Consider the following 16,257-nt stretch of genomic DNA (forward strand, 5'->3'; position numbering starts at 1 on the left):
TGTGACACAATCAGAGACGAGTCATTTTCTGGTTTCAATAAAAGAGAAACTTGAATTCATGATCCCTTTAAAGGCTGAGGTTTATCATTATACACAACTTTTGTCAACTCATAGCCTGGAAAGTTGTTTCTAAACTCTTGTGTCTCCGTCTCCCTCACACTCTTAGGCTAACTCAGGGAAGAAACATTCAGCACAGACCCAGCAGAGTTTAGCTTTATTCAGCACATGCTTCTTTACCAGATTCTTAAATAGTTTTCAGCACTATATAGGCTGCAGTATCAAACATTCATTTACATTCATTTGAATAGGAAATATACACATGATACATTTAAAATGTCTGATTCTTCAAGCACAGCTGCAGCTGAATATGAGTTTTCATTTTTATTTGATACTTTTGTACAAAGATTTTCTAAATCTCTGACTGACGTAAATAATGCTTTTTACATCAGTCAGTATGTTTCAGTCATGCATGATCCATGTTATATTTCTTCCGGATGGCTGGAGGTTGTATACAAAAACGTACAGGTCAGCCAATGTGGTTTCTTTTGGTAACAAATAAATACTTTGAGAAAATTGCACAGGTTCTTTTTTGATTCAGACGAAGCTTTCCTCCATGTTGGAGCACAACAGGAACGAGTCCACCAGTCTGGGCTTGATCAGCTGTTGATGGTCAGCAGGTCCGATACTGTCCGGACATTCAGCCGCAAGCCTCCTCAAAGCAGCCTGTCAAACATATACGTAATGATGAAAAGAAGTGTATTCAAGAGTGCTATTAGTATACTTTTAAACTAAAAAATATGAAAGTATACTTTCAGTCTACTCTTTATGTACTTCTCAGAAAACACACTTAAGTATACGTGACTTGTACTGACAATAAGGTCTCAGTATATTTGGCCTGTACTTGTTTTGATTGAGATATTCTTAAAAGTATAATGAAGTATTCTAAGTGTACTTGGCTTGTAGTTGTGACCTGAAATTATTAAAAAAATAAATAAAAAAATAAATAAAAATTGAGTCAAAGACCTAAGGACTTTTGTCGCACTTGAATTTGGAATATAACGGGGAAATGTTTATTTTTTCAATTTCTTTAAATAAAAATCAATCGGTCACAATGCAGACTGACACAGATATGGTTAGATTTGAACACATTTACAGTGCAGAACAACCTTTTTATTCTGAATTAAAATCAGCATTTTCAAATCAATATTCGTCAAGGTTTTCCCTGCTGTCCACCTTACTAACTTGAATCTGGCAATTCAGTATATAAAGAAAAACCTAAAAAAGGTGAATTTAAACTAAAAATGCTAAAACTTTACCAAAACAATGATTTTATAATGTTTAAATAGACACCTGAATGCACACTGAAGAAATAAACTGAAAAAGGACCCAGGAGATCAATTCATAAAGAGCTATAAAGCCATCTAGTGGCAAGAGTCATGAAATACCATGTCATATTATGTTTTTTCCACAAGAGGTCGACAGAGTTGAATTAAAAGCATTATGCATTAAATGGAGAGTTATTTTGAATTTAAAAAGAATGTGAAGAATGTGCTTACATTATATTTATTATATTATTTATTGATAAAATCTAGTAGTTTAAAAGGTAAATTAAAAAAATGCATTAAAATGTAGAAAAAAATATTATCAAAATGAAATGAAAAAAAGTAGAATTTTAGGGCTTGGGGTCATTTTGACCCACGAGAGAATGAGGTTATAATTTGCGAGGAGAGGATGAAGGTTAAATATTTTTCATATAGTTTTACAAACTGTAAAACTTCCATTAGTTGTAAATATTTTAGGGATGCACCGAAATTTCGGCCGCTGAAAAAAATGTCATAAAATGTGTAAACTATCAATATCAGTTCACATGTAGTACAGATGCAGTACAAAGTTTACCAGTGTTACTCTTAAAGTATAGCCTACTTGAAAGTATACTTCTATACACTTAAAAAAGTGTGCCATTGTAGTCCCAAGCAGTACTGAAATTATACACTTATAAGTATACACTAGTACATTGATATTAGTATACGTACTACATAATATATACTTATATACTTAAAGGAGGACTCAGTAGAATTTCAATGACACTGTTTGGAAGTTAGTTGGGCCGACACCAACAACAAACGTCTAACCAATCAGCATCAGGAGTGTTTGATGGTCGAGGAGAGAGAACGAGTAAGAGGGAGATTTGAAAATAAGAAAAAACTGCAGAATGAGAGATGGGACAATACAAAAGAGCTCAAAAGAATATCACTGGAATGAAGGTTTATGACTGGGCAAGTGCTTTAGCGTTTTTCAAAATCTACTGATCCCACCTTTAACTATACTTAATAAAATGAACTTGAAGTATACTTATTTTTTGTAAGGGTAACAACACATCCTCCAGTTCTGCTCAAACAATGTGTTTTCTGTTATTAGGATTGTATGGCTCTGGTCATGTTCAGGGACGCTAAGAAAGTTCAAAATTCATCTTTCCACATTACATTCAAGCAGTTTGTTTAAACCTTCCTTTTAGGTACAGTTTACATTAACAATGATTGATTTGAAGAACAGCTGTGCTTAATTGAACTTATCAAACATCTGCTTAACTCTACAGCCTTCTGGGATTTGACTTCTGATAACTGATAACACGGTCATGCAGGAATACTGAAGAATACTTGTGTATTTAAATAGCAACACATTTCTGCTCAGAATGAATATTAGTACAATTTTACACATGAAATAAATAAAAGTTACCAGACAGGTGACGAGTACTGAATCACTGTTGTTCCTTTCGGCTGGTGAGCGACACAACTCAATGAGACGAGGAACAGCTGAGGAGAAGATACAAGATTACCATCTGCAGTCTGACAAACCTAAAGATCAGGCCACAGCTTTAATAATCTCTTAATTGATAAGATACTAAACGCTAAAGAGATGCTGAGCATTATTTACTGTATGTTGTCTCATGTACAGTATTTGATTTACACATGGTTCCTCTGTGTGAACTTCAGACATCCAAGATCTGTTTTCTTCTCAGATAAGTCTGTGCAGTATTTGACACTTGCTTTGAGTTGTGTAACGGTATCAGGTCTAGTTGTTTTGAGCATCGCTAAAGAGTTTTTCTCGTACCCCGGAGCTGTATGGCGGTCTGAGCGACCAGCGGGTCTCTGCTGAGACGAGCCAGTGTGACGGCAGCTTTCTGTTGAACACGCTCGCATGCGGCGCCCTCCGATGGACTGGAGGACGAGGGCTTCTCATTCAGCAACACCAGCAGCTGCTCGATTCCTGAACACAGCACGTGTAACTCTCAGATGTTGTAGGACAGATAAAAACACTGACGGGTGATGTTTAGCGCACATACCCTTCTCCTCCAGGACATCTGCGGTGCATTGCTCCAGAACCGACAGATTGGCAAGGATCGTCACAACCTGTCGGGATTGAAGCATCGTGTCATGTTCGTAACTAAACTGTGTGCAATGTGAGATGACATTTTATTAATGGAACCAAATTAACTCCTTTAATCGACAGCCCTAGTTTTAGCTCAACACAGAACCAGTTCATTCAGGAAGTGAAGGGAAGAGGAACAGATCTGTGAAGGATAACTGCAGTAAACGACTGCTGTGCCTGTGAACGGAGAGATCAGCACCTGGTCTTTGGAGTACGGCGTGTCGACGCGCTGCCGGTCTCTGCAGGCCTGCAGCAGGATGTGAACGGCGTTGGGCTGCAGGAGGATTTCACAGGCCATGCTGTCGAAGAAGGTGATGTTCGCCAGCGCTGCCGAGGCCAACAGAAACACTTCGCCGCAGACCTGCAGACCTGCAGACACACAAGAGGAGCGCTAAACTACCTGAAACCCAGCAGCTCCATCACGGCTTCAGTTTCAGAGTTAATGGATCATTGAAATAAATCAAACTTCTCAATGTAATTTAAAACCAAGGCATTCATCTCCAAAACACATTTCCAAGGCAAAACATATTACACTGACATGTGACGCTTCACAGATTTGACTTGGAGTGTCATGCCTTCAGCAAAATGATCCTGTAGCAGGGATGGGCAAACTCGGTCCACTGTCCTGCAGAGTTTAGCTCCAACCCTGATAGACTCACCTTTCTGTAGCTTTCTAGTAATCCCGAAGGCATTGATTAGCTGGTTCAGGTGTGTTTGATTAGGGTTGGAGCTGAACTCGGCAGGGAAGTGTCCCTCCAGGACAAGTTTGCCCATCCCTGTCCTATAGCATATGTACCCTGACAAAAACCAAGACAAAATATGCTCAAAAGAGGAACAAGTGGTGTGAAGTGCAAATGAGCTGATGAAAAATCAAAGCGAGATGGAGCAGACGTCTTCCTCAGTCTACTCAATTTGAAAAACATTCCTCGTTTGGGAATTCTTGGATCACCAGCAGAATGACTTCTGTCAAGACAAACATGGACAACACTCCCAAACTGACAAAAAGCTGCTTGTCCCTTCAGAGAAAAGCCATGTCACACTCAGAAAACAACCTGCAAACGTGTTATCGACAGAAGCTGTCTTATGACTGAACCATCAAGCCTCTCTGTGCCCTTCTGAAAGGTGAAGTTGTCAGGTTACAAACTCCTCAAGGGTACAACAAAGTAAGAAGCAAAGAAAAATCATCTGCAGGAAACCAAGATTTTTCGTGGTCGAATCAGATCACAGACACATTTTGATGAGTTCAACCCTACAGATCACCAGGACCAGATCAAAAATGTCCTCTCAAACCACATCTACTGACTGTGAAGTAACAGCAGAGGTCACTGTACCTGTCGAGGAATCAGAGAAAAGCTCTAGGTCACTCGATCAGGTGGAAGCATGACCAAACCCAAAGTATCTCCAGTGAGCTGCTTAGACATAGTTAAACATTTGTAAGAGACTGTCAACTCATTTAAAGTGAGATGTTTTGAGTTTATTAAATGTGACAGTTTAAGTGTCAATATTTCGTCATACATGCTTTGAGTTAATGTAGATTAACCATAGGATATTTTTTAGATATATGACGAGATCACATGCTATAAGATCTCGTGTGGTTAAAATGTGACGGCGTGAAGGGAACAGAGGATGAAGTTTGTTTTCTGGGGCAGCAACGGAGTTGAAAAGCTGCACACGCTCGTGACTCTTTAGCTCCGCCCACAGCACTGACGGCAGACACGCCTCCAGGAGCTCAGCTTTTTTCGGAAAGACTCGGTTTAGCATATCTATCCGTTATAAATATAATAAAACTAAAGACTTTTGGGAGATATGAAGGATGCAGTATTACTCTATATACACTCAAGATTAACATGAGATTGGCAGAAACTGTGTGTCCCTCCCCCCATACTGGAACCAGACGACCATTCAACAAAAGCTCCCACACAACCAGTCCCCCCCCCTTAAAAACCAAATCCATAATGCAAAACAAAAATATAAAGTTAGATCCTGAAAGCAATTTAAGGTGATAGAGAAAAATAGTAGAGAGCAAAGGGAAAATAGACCACATTGAGAATCAACCATTACGCGACCGCATCAAATGCGCAAGATAACGCATTGGCCATTACATTATCAACTCCTCTGACATATTGAATCTTCAAGTTATACGGTTGTAAAAATAAAACCCACTGCATCAAATGTTGATTTGGACTTTGTAACGAATGCAAAAATGTCAGAGGATTATGATCAGAGTACACCAACACCTCTGTGCCTCCCCCCACATAGACATCAAAATGCTGGAGTGCCCAGATCATAGCCAAAGCTTCCTTTTTACTGAATTACTGAATAATTTCGCTGATGTACATTACATTTTCGTGAAAAGAAGCATACAGGATGATCCACTCTGTCTTGATCTGACTGTAACAAAACTGCCCCAGCACCTACCTGACTTGTGTCCACCTGAATTTTAAAAGGACGCTCAAACTGGGGTGCCACAAGGACTGGGGATGTCAACAATAACAATTTCACATTGTCAAAAGCTCTCTGACAATTCAAAGTCCATTTGAATTTCGTAGATCCTTTTAACATATCTGTCAAGGGAGAGGCAACAGTGGAAAAATTAGGACAAAAGCTCCGATAGTAACCAGCGAGCCCTAAGAAACGCATCAGCTCCTTTTTGGTCGATGGAGGAGTAAACGTACTTTATCCTGTCCCACCTCCTTTCCCAAGTACCTCACTGTGGCCTGGGCAAACTCACATTTTGACAAATTGACGGTAAGGCGCGCTTCAACCAACTGCTCAAACAATGCCCGTAAACGCTGCAGATGCTGTCCCAACCATCCAAACCCAAAACCACCCAATTCATTAATCTCTGGAAGGTTGCCGGTGCATTTTGCAACCCAAACTCATAACAGAGTATGAGTGTAATCCTGATTGCGTGATAAAAGTGCTTACCTCTTGGGCACGTTTGGTTAACGGCAGGGACGGACTGGGACTAAAAAACGGCCCTGGACTTTGACTAGGCCCGGCCCAAAGCAGTCAGCGTGCGGAAGCTCAACCTTAATAAACAAATGATGGAATGGATTTTAAAAAAAACAAACAAAAAAAAAAACAGGTTTTATTCCAAGATAGCATGGAATAGATTATATATATATATATTATACAAGATGTGTATATATATTATACAATCTATTCCATGCTGTTTTAAAATGAATTTATTACTTAATAATCTTAATTAATTTATGCAGTAATTAATCTTACTGCACAAATAATAATACCACATCTAAATGAAAATACACCATTACAAATGTAGCTTCTGTATTCAAAATTTTCAATGTTTCTTAATATTAGCTACTGCATGTGGTCAGTTATTTTGCGACATTTAGCGGCTTCAGTATCTAAATTCCGCATTTTTTTTTTCTCTCGCCTTCTCAGCCCCACCCTTTTCTTTCCGTTTTTTACCCGCGGCCGCGTTATGCATATTGTTTGATTGTTTCTATGCTTCTTCTATCTAACGTCTTTGCTGTTGGTTTCTTCCTACTCTTCCACTTCTTCTTCTCCTTACTTGGCGGCCACGGCCAGTGCAGCTGACATCCAACCAACTTAAAGGCGCATTGCTGCCACCTACAGTACTGTAGTGTGAAACAGATTAGAGGGGGGAAAAACAGGTGATGACTGCGTGCGTGGCGGGTGGTGGGCCGGCCCGCCGGCCGTCCTGGAGTACCAGCCGTTCTGTGATTCTCCAGATCACACAGATGGCCAGTCCGCCCCTGGTTAATGGCACTTGGCAGTACCCTATAGGAGGTCCAGCTTACTCACGAACTTGGATGCACCAACTTGGTCAACGCAGTCTTCCATACGAGGAAGAGGAAATGCATCGGGCCTAGTTATTTTATTTAACTTACGATAATCAGTACAGAATCTATATGTACCATCTGATTTTCTCACCAACAAGCAGGGCGATGCCCAGCTATAAAACAAATGTTGGGCTATGCCCTTATCAAGCATATACTGGACTTCAGATTCTAATACTTTTTGTTTCTCAACCAGGACCCAATAAAAACGCTGCCGAATTGGCTGTGCATCACCAACGTCCACATCATGATGGATCAGATGCGTGTGTGTGACGGCTCATCTCCAAACAAACTGGGGAATTCGGTCACTAAATTAATTAATTCGGACTATGTCCATCAGACAGATGTTGTAACAAACTTTCGAAATTCCCAAGCGTTTCAGAATTACTCAGACGCGGCAACAGCTCACTGTCTCCAGGTGCCTTAACACCCTCACCCTCCCAAGGAGAATACAGAGGCTCCTCTGGTACTGTGGCAGCAACGGAAATGGGACATATCTTTATCTCAGTACTGCGAGAAAAATATGGTTTAAGCAAATTAGCATGACAAAGCTGGTTAGATTTCTTTTGATCAGGAGTGGCAATTACATAATCATGTTGCGAAACCCTCCGTACCACCGTATATGGACCAGAAAATTTTGCACAAAACGGAGATCCAGTATGAGGCAACAGTACCAATACTTGATTGCCCAGACTAAAAACACGGTTCTTTGCCCTTTAATTCGTCTTACAACACTGCAAGTGGTCCCCGTACCGTGTGACCGAAAACTCATTTAGACTGAACCTCAAACTCTCCTGTGTCACCTCCCGAGCCGCGAGCATTAACACTCTGAGGTCTGAAAACGCGCCTGCGCGTTTTGCAGGGTTTTTTTTCACATTGCAGCAAAACAGACTTAAAATACTCCGTCATTTTTTGTCATAGAGACATAAGTAATATATCAATTGAAACTATAGAATATCTTCTTTTATTTGTATACACTCAGAGTAAAAACACAATGTTGTGCTTTTTGTAAAATAAAGAAAACTAACATGATGCGTGATTTCTCCTCTCCCTCTGAACGAAGTCCAATCTGATAGTTTTCAGAAAATGAACTGTAACTTAGTGAATACTAATCACAGAAAAATTAAACTTATGTCTAAAAAAACGTTAAGATGTCAGGTTTTAAATCATGTAAGTCAAATCGAAAACAAACCTTCTGTGTTTATGTAATCTGTATGAAAAGAGAGCCATGTCAGAAGTCCGTGATTCAGCTCATTATCCGCTAATGCGGCCACGCCCACGGATCCAGCGCTATTCAGACGCAAATTCAGAGGCAATACATGCATTCATCGTCTCAATCGTGTATTTATTGTCTTGAAAAGTGTTTATCTGGATGTAAAAGTCATGGTTAGGGAGCTCTAGAAGACATGCAGTTAGTTCCTGTTTCATTTCTTCTATAGATGAATTTTAGATGAGTTTTTGCTTCTTTAGCGCCCTCCGGCTGCAGTATGAATTGGAAACTCCATTCATGGAATAGCCTCTTCTTCTTTTAGATGAATTTGTGGACTAAAAATGCACAGAGAGCGCCCTCCGACTTCAAGGATGAATTGAAAACACCAGCGCTCATAGTAATGACAATGAATATTAAATAAATATAACTTCTCTGTATAGAAAATTGACATAAGCATATGAGAAGCATATTTCTCCAAATGTGCATGCTTTTAAACTAAAAGCCTATATTCAGACTCTTTGCATCACAGAAATACATTATATTTTAAAGTATAATATAAAACCATTACTTTATATTGTAATAATATTTTTCTGTATGTTTCATATATCATGATGAGCTTGAGACATCACAGAAGGTTTTTTTCACAGCCTACCTGACTGAAATGCCTCATTAATATGCAAGTCATTTCAGCTCATTACTATCCAATTCTTTTGTCTTCTCAGGTGAGAATGGCCCATTTTTTCAGTGGTGATTCACGCCTCCATGCATATTGTGTTTCTTGGCAAAAAGTGTCTTACAAAAACTAAATCAATATATTGTTTTATATGAAGGAGTAGGCAGCATAATTTTTACATAATTTTGAAGCAAAAACTCTAGTTTACAACCTCCAATACCCAAAAGTCTTGTGAACACAGATTTAATATACTTTTTTTGGCCTTATTTCAGTGACTTAAGTTTTTTGTTTTTTCAGTAACCACGCATAAACATTATTCCTTCAAAAACACAAACATGTACATACATGTTCCTCACATATTATTGTAGCCTAGTTTGTGCTGAATACAGTGTAATGACACTTTTGTCATTTATATGTTTATGAACAACTGAAAAAAGCACAAATGTCAGGGCATGTCAAAACTTCTCCAGGCCCCAAATCAGCCTCAGACTCCAGAGGGTTAACCAAGGCAACCCGTCTTCCCAATCCCTGTTCAATTCAACACAGTAAGCATGTAACAGCGACTTCAGGGACTGATGAAAACGTTCCAACGCCCCTTGGCTCTGAGGATGGTACGCACTCGACTGGTTGTGTTTTACCCCAAGCCATTTCAGAATCTCCGCAAACATTCCAGACATAAAATTGGTACCTCGATCACTCTGAACAATCTTCGGTATACCAAAAATAGAAATAAACTGCGTTAAAGCTTTAACCACAGCCCTAGTAGTGATCTTATGCAAAGGATATGCCGCGGGATAACGAGTTGTTTGACACATAACTGTGAGCAAATACGAATTTCCCGATTTAGACGGAGGCAACGGCCCAACACAGTCAACCAGTATGTGCTTGAAAGGTTTACTTTGGGTATCGGACACAATGGCACAGGCTTTAAAATCTGATTGGGTTTACCCACCACCTGCCAAGTGTGGCAAGTTTTAATAAATGCTGCAATATCTTTTTTAAGACGAGGCCAATAAAATTGCAGCAAAACCCGGTGATACGTTTTTTTCATGCCCAAATGGCCCGCCACATCACCATGGGCAGCACCTAATACCGCCTCCTTAAACTGACCAGGCACTACTACCTGAATTATTGCTTCACCACCTGAATCTTCATTTTGATGACTCCACTTTCTCAACAGCAACCCCTCCTGTATAAAGTAGCCATTTGCTATGCTCTCCACCTCCTCCGGCTGCACTACAGCAGTGAACAGAGCTCGTAAAGCAGGATCTTTCTGCTGCGCAGCTACCAAGTCACTATGAAACACCTCAGGGAATTGACACTCCAATTCATCAGCTTGTTCTTTTAACACTCTGAGGTCTGAGATATCGCCGGCAATACCACCGCGTTTTTTTTCTTACCAGTGTGAAAGAGACTCAAAATACTCTGTCAATGTTGCACATACAATTAAGGGTTATACACCATTTTAATCTGTTGAATATCTTCTTTTATTTGTGTACACTCAGAGTAAAAACAAATTGTTGTGCTTTTTGTAAAATAAAGAAAACTAACATGATGCGTGATCTCTCGTCTCCCTCTGAACAAAGTCCAATCTGATAGTTCTCAGAAAATGAACTGTAACTTAGTGAATACTAATCACAAAAAAATAGACTTATGTCTAAAGAAACTTTGAAATGTCAGGTTTTAAATCGTGCAAGTCAAATCGAAAACAAACATTCTGTGTTTATGTAATCTGTATGAAAAGAGAGCCATGTCAGAAGTCTGTGATTCAGCTCATTATCCTCTAATGCGGCCATGCCCATGGAGCCAGCGCTATTCAGAGACAAATTCACAGGCAATACTTATATACATTGTCTCAATCGTGTATTTATTGTCTTGAAAAGTGTTTATCTGGATGTTAAAGCCATGGTTAGCGATCTCTAGAAGTTTTGTGAACTCTAGAAATTTGTGGACTAAAGGTGCACAGAGTTGGCTGCAAGTATGAATTGAAAACACAGTATCCAGCGTTCATAGTGACAACAATAAATATAGAATAAATATTACTCCTCTGTATAGAATATTGACATAAACATGTAAGAATCCATCAATATTTCCCCAAATGTGCATGCTTTTAAGCTAAAAGCCTATATGAAATGCCATAGAGGTTACATAATTGTTCAGACACTTTGCATCACAGAAATACATTATATTTTAAAGAATATAATAAAATACCATTATTTTAAATTGAGCTGAGACATGATTACAGAGGGTTTTTTTCACAGCCTACCTGACTGAAAGGCCTCATTAATATGCAAGTCATTTCAGGTCATTATTATGTGATTCTTTTGTCTTCTCAGGTGTAAATGACCTATTATTCATGATGATTCACGCCTCCACGCATACTGTGTTTCTTGACAAAAAGTGTCTTACAAAAACTAAATCAATATATTGTTTTATATGAAGGAGTAGGCAGCATAATTTTTATATCATTTTGAAGCAAAAACTCTAGTCTACAACCTCCAATACCCAGAAGTCTTGTGAAAACAGATTTAATATACTTTTTTTGGCCTTATTTCAGTGACTTAAGTTTTTTGTTTTTTCAATAACCACGCATAAACATATTCCTTCAAAAACACAAACATGTACATACATGTTCCTTACATATTATGGTAGCCTAGTTTGTGCTGAATACAGTGTAATGACACTTGTGTCATTAATGTGTTTATGAACAACTGAAAAAAGCACAAATGTCAGGGCATGTCCATTCTCCAGGCCCCAAATCAGCCTCAGACTCCAGAGGGTTAATGGAATAAACGAAAGTACAGGTGGAGGAACAACATCTCTCCACACTCAGCCCCCTGCCAAATTATTCCCCAAAATTACAGAAACACCATTCACAGGCAATGATGGACGCACTCCAAATGTTACCTCTCCTTCGACCAAATCAGATTTTAGGTTAACTTTGTGCAATGGAACTGACAAGGTCTGCAGCCCTATCCCCCTTATCAATGCATTTTCCCCCACACTTGAGGCAGCAGAAAAAGGCAGAATAGACTCTAAAATTAATAATTCAGATGACCCAGTATCTCTCAGGATCTTAACTGGTACTTTGTCAATACCATCAAGTAAAGACACAAAACCGTCAGTAATAAATGGAGCATAATCAGAATCGGTCTCAAGAGTTTTTAATTCAACAGAGTCGGGGAGCACTTCCAAATTTACTGAAGCAGACAATGTCTCCACTAATAATGCAGGAGCAGAATTAACCTTTTTACTTCGCAATCTCAGTTTGCATGCCAGCATCAACAAATCCACTTTTATGGGTTAAAATAAATTCATCCGCCAATACCGTGGCTTCAGCAACGATATTGGGTTTATTTTCATTGATATACGTAGCAATGTTGTCAGTAACGATGTTTCTAAATTTCTCCAATAGAATCAAATCTTGCAACTCCTCAAAAGTACTTACATTCGACGCAGCGCTCTACTGATCAAAATGCACAGTCAGCTCCCTTCCCACTTCTACATGGGTTTGCCGATCTCCTTTTCGCCAATTCCTGAAGCGCTGGCGATATGCTTCTGGAACCAATTCATACACCTTCAGAATGGTAGACTGAATAATAATCTTTTCGATCCTCCACCGTAAGTGCCATATAAGCCTCTTGTGCTCTCCCTGTAATGACACTTTGAAGCATCACTACACGATCCGTAACAGGTCAATTACGTTCCTCCGCAATACTCTCAAACAAGGAGAAAAAAACATCGGGTCGCATTTATTAAATTTTGGGAGCAACTTTAAGTTACATACCACATCGAATGCACGCAAAAAACTTTAATTCAGAGGTGCACCTTCAGTAGCTAATTTACCTTCACTGATCAGTTTTAACCGGTGAACTTGTAACTCAAATTCCCTTGACAACTTTTCGGATTCCAACTGCTGAGCATGTTTAAGCTGTAATAATTCAATTTTGCGTCATTTAAGCATATCGTCCATTTTTAATCTTTCCAATTCAAATTCACAGCCTTTAACTACCATAGCCATCTCTCGATCATGTATTTGCTGCATTTCAAGAATCTCTTTTTTTTTGATCAAACGATAAACCTGAAAATATATCCATCGGTTCCTTCACCTTCCCAAAATCCGAAACGGACAAAATATTTTTCTCACTCAACTTCGCTTTCAAAGCCGTTTTTAACTCATTCTTTTTCAAGCATTTATCTAATTCTGTATTCTCATAATGTTCCACAAGTTCCCACAATTGCCCTTTATCTAACGAATTTAATAATCCCTCATACGGAGCTTTAATAAAATCTCCAATGGATGGCATTCTTAAATTTCCAATTCACAAATTCACAGGCACACAAAAATAAATATGGTCAATACAGATGAGAAATAATTCATAATTACCCTTGCTACACTACACCCATACCTCCCCACTATACTTCCTAAACCTAATCTTCATGCAACTCCCCAGAGTCGAGCGCCTTTGAGCACAAATACCGCTGGCCGAGAAGTGAGCAAATCTGCCCAATCCACAAACCACGGCCGTGTACTCAACCCAGGAGTCTGCACAAAAATAAAAAACAAAACAACAAATGTGTGTCTCTACATCATGATATTCTTGGCCAAACCTCTGCGGTCTGTTTATAAATCAGTTAGTCGGAGTGTTTAATGTGGCTCTAAGCTCTCCACATTCACAGATTTTACTGTTAATGTTATAAATGTTTAGTCTGATCATAATCTAAGTAAATGAATGGTCAGAATCATCATGAAAGGAGAGCTACTGCGTTCTCGGAGACTCACATCTGGCTCCTTTTAAGTGCATGCTGGCAAATGGATACCTTCTCCAGCTGGCTGATGCCCTCTTCCACACAGCAGATGGAGGCGACGGTCCTGAGCGCGTGAGCATACAGAGAACTGAAGCAGTCCTGCCGGCAGATCTTCAGCAGAGCCACCACAGCACCCTCCTGTGGAGAACAGCAGAGAAACTCTCTTCATTCAGTTATAGCTCAGTAATAACTCATCTTTGTGCTGTTTGAGTGTGTGCACGGGTACATCAGGAGTGTGTGTGTCTCTCAGACATTAGATCAGTGTCCTTTAACCCAGGACTGTGGATGACAGAAGCCAGTCGGCACTAGAGAGAAAATGCCTGCGCGAGGATCTAACCACTGTCATTATGTGAATAAGCTTCATTATGTGATGAGAGGCTCAGTCTGCAGCACATTCACAAACACACTTCAGCTCTCTCTGTGTTCAGAGACTCAAAAACATCTTAAAGAAAACATGATCTCGCTGATGTCTACATGTTTAAAATACCTGCTTTATTTCATCTTACAATCAGTGATAAAAATAAACTACTGATGAATGATTTTGTGTGGTACAGCAGAACATTGTTTTTTTAGCTATTATATGTTTATTTTTCATTCTTTAACATTAATCATAATCATGTTTATTCTTAAAAGATAGATTTACAATGATTATTAGCCTGGCAAATGCCAGTCACTAAAATGGGTCTGATACACCTATAATAGCAGTACTGTATCTAAAGTGAAATATTATCTGCATGGACAGATTGAGTATTTAGGGGGTATTATTTTGGCAGGCCCATTTTGACCCACGTGCCAGGATTTTACCCCCATTATTTTCTTCTGTCTGAAAACCCAAAGAGTCACTAAAATGGGTCTGATACACCTGACTGTCACAGACACACCAGGCTCTGCACCCAGCCAATCACGTCGCACTCCCTCACCAGAGTACTGATCACACGCACCTGACACTCATCACCAGTCCAATCAGCAGCACCATAAAAGACACTCACAGTCACTCAGTCATGGTCCGGTCTCGTTAACGCATACTAACCTGAATGCTTACCTTACGGACTCCTTACCTGTCTCCAGTGTGTCTCCTAGATCCTCTGTGTTCTCCAGTCCTCCTCTGTGTTGCTCCTGCTCCACGTCTCTCAGTCCTCATCGAATCTGGAGTGAAGATCAAGTCAAGTATTCCTGTCTTGATATCTGTGCTGTCTGGAAACTTCGTCTGCTTAACTCACCTGCTCACTGCTCTGGTTGTCTCAATAAACATCGTAAACTGTACCTGTGTCTCCGACCTCCTCTGTATGTAACACTGATACACCACAACAATACTTTGTGTGAAATGATTCATTTCTGACAACCCCCCTCCCTCATTTGTCTGACTGGATGTCCGTAAATTCCAGTAGCCCCTCACTGCAGTCTAGGGATATATAAGGTGGGAGGAGTTGGATCTGGATCCAATCATGAAGACCTCGTAAATGGCCTATTGCTTGTGTTTTATGTAAATAAATTAATAACAAATTTGTTTGTATTTTAATTAAAGTGTGCTATGTGTTCCTGTGCAGTGTGTTTGTTAGTTTTCATGTATCCCTTGTATATCAATCCCCCTCAGCATCCCCTTAAGTAATTAAATGAGGTTTGTGTTATACGAATATTGTAAATGTATCAGAGTCAATAGCCAAAGCTATTTAGCCTGGACTTTATTTGACTTTTTATTTGTGTGCTGTTGTAGTTTGTAAATTACACTTGACTTTTTGATTCTGTAAATTGTAAAATGTAAGGTGTTTAAATATTATTTTCCCACTTTGGCTGAATATGTTAGATAAAGTGGGCCAGTGGGAATCAGGTAAAGCAGGCTGACCTTTAACCTTAGTTAATACACACAAATTCATTAAATAAATTGACATTCACTGGTTATTTTATAGCTGTAAGACTTATATTTTTAAAAAACAGAAATGAGTCTGCAGTAAGGAAATTCAAGTCAGAGTTAGAAGAAAGGAAAGAGAGAATAAAAAAGATTTTGAGGCATTCAGTTCAATCTGTGGAATGAAAAAGGATGTGAGGAGCAAAATGTAGATGCTGAATATAAAGTTTTAAAATATGCACACAATTAAAGTTCATTTAAAGTGTTTAGAGTACATAGAAAAAACATTTTTTTTTTACATATAGTTACCGTTTCAAATGTTCATATATTTTTGTTTCTTGTGTTATAGTCGCATTTTTAACATAGTTTTAACAGTTCATTTTGTTAATATTCTGATTTATGAAAATTCTGATATTCCGATATAATCAAATTTAATGTGAAAACATCATCAGTTGTTTGGAAT

The 16,257-nt window shown here is 39.0% G+C and overlaps 1 protein-coding gene across 1 annotated transcript; it reads right to left on the bottom strand.

The window, feature by feature from the left end:
- Positions 1-197: 197 nt before the first annotated feature.
- LOC125273150 lies at positions 198-15,089 on the bottom strand. Its single transcript, XM_048198416.1, has 10 exons — positions 15,007-15,089; positions 14,830-14,875; positions 13,923-14,086; positions 10,214-10,434; positions 7,615-7,725; positions 3,629-3,798; positions 3,344-3,410; positions 3,112-3,267; positions 2,737-2,813; positions 198-723 (listed from the first exon to the last, which is right to left on the bottom strand). The coding sequence occupies exons 1-10, from the start codon at positions 15,087-15,089 to the stop codon at positions 595-597; spliced, it is 1,224 nt and encodes a 407-aa protein (XP_048054373.1). The 3' UTR covers positions 198-594.
- Positions 15,090-16,257: the final 1,168 nt, after the last annotated feature.

Source organism: Megalobrama amblycephala, linkage group LG7 (genome assembly GCF_018812025.1).
Source record: "Megalobrama amblycephala isolate DHTTF-2021 linkage group LG7, ASM1881202v1, whole genome shotgun sequence".
NCBI lineage: Eukaryota > Metazoa > Chordata > Actinopteri > Cypriniformes > Xenocyprididae > Megalobrama > Megalobrama amblycephala.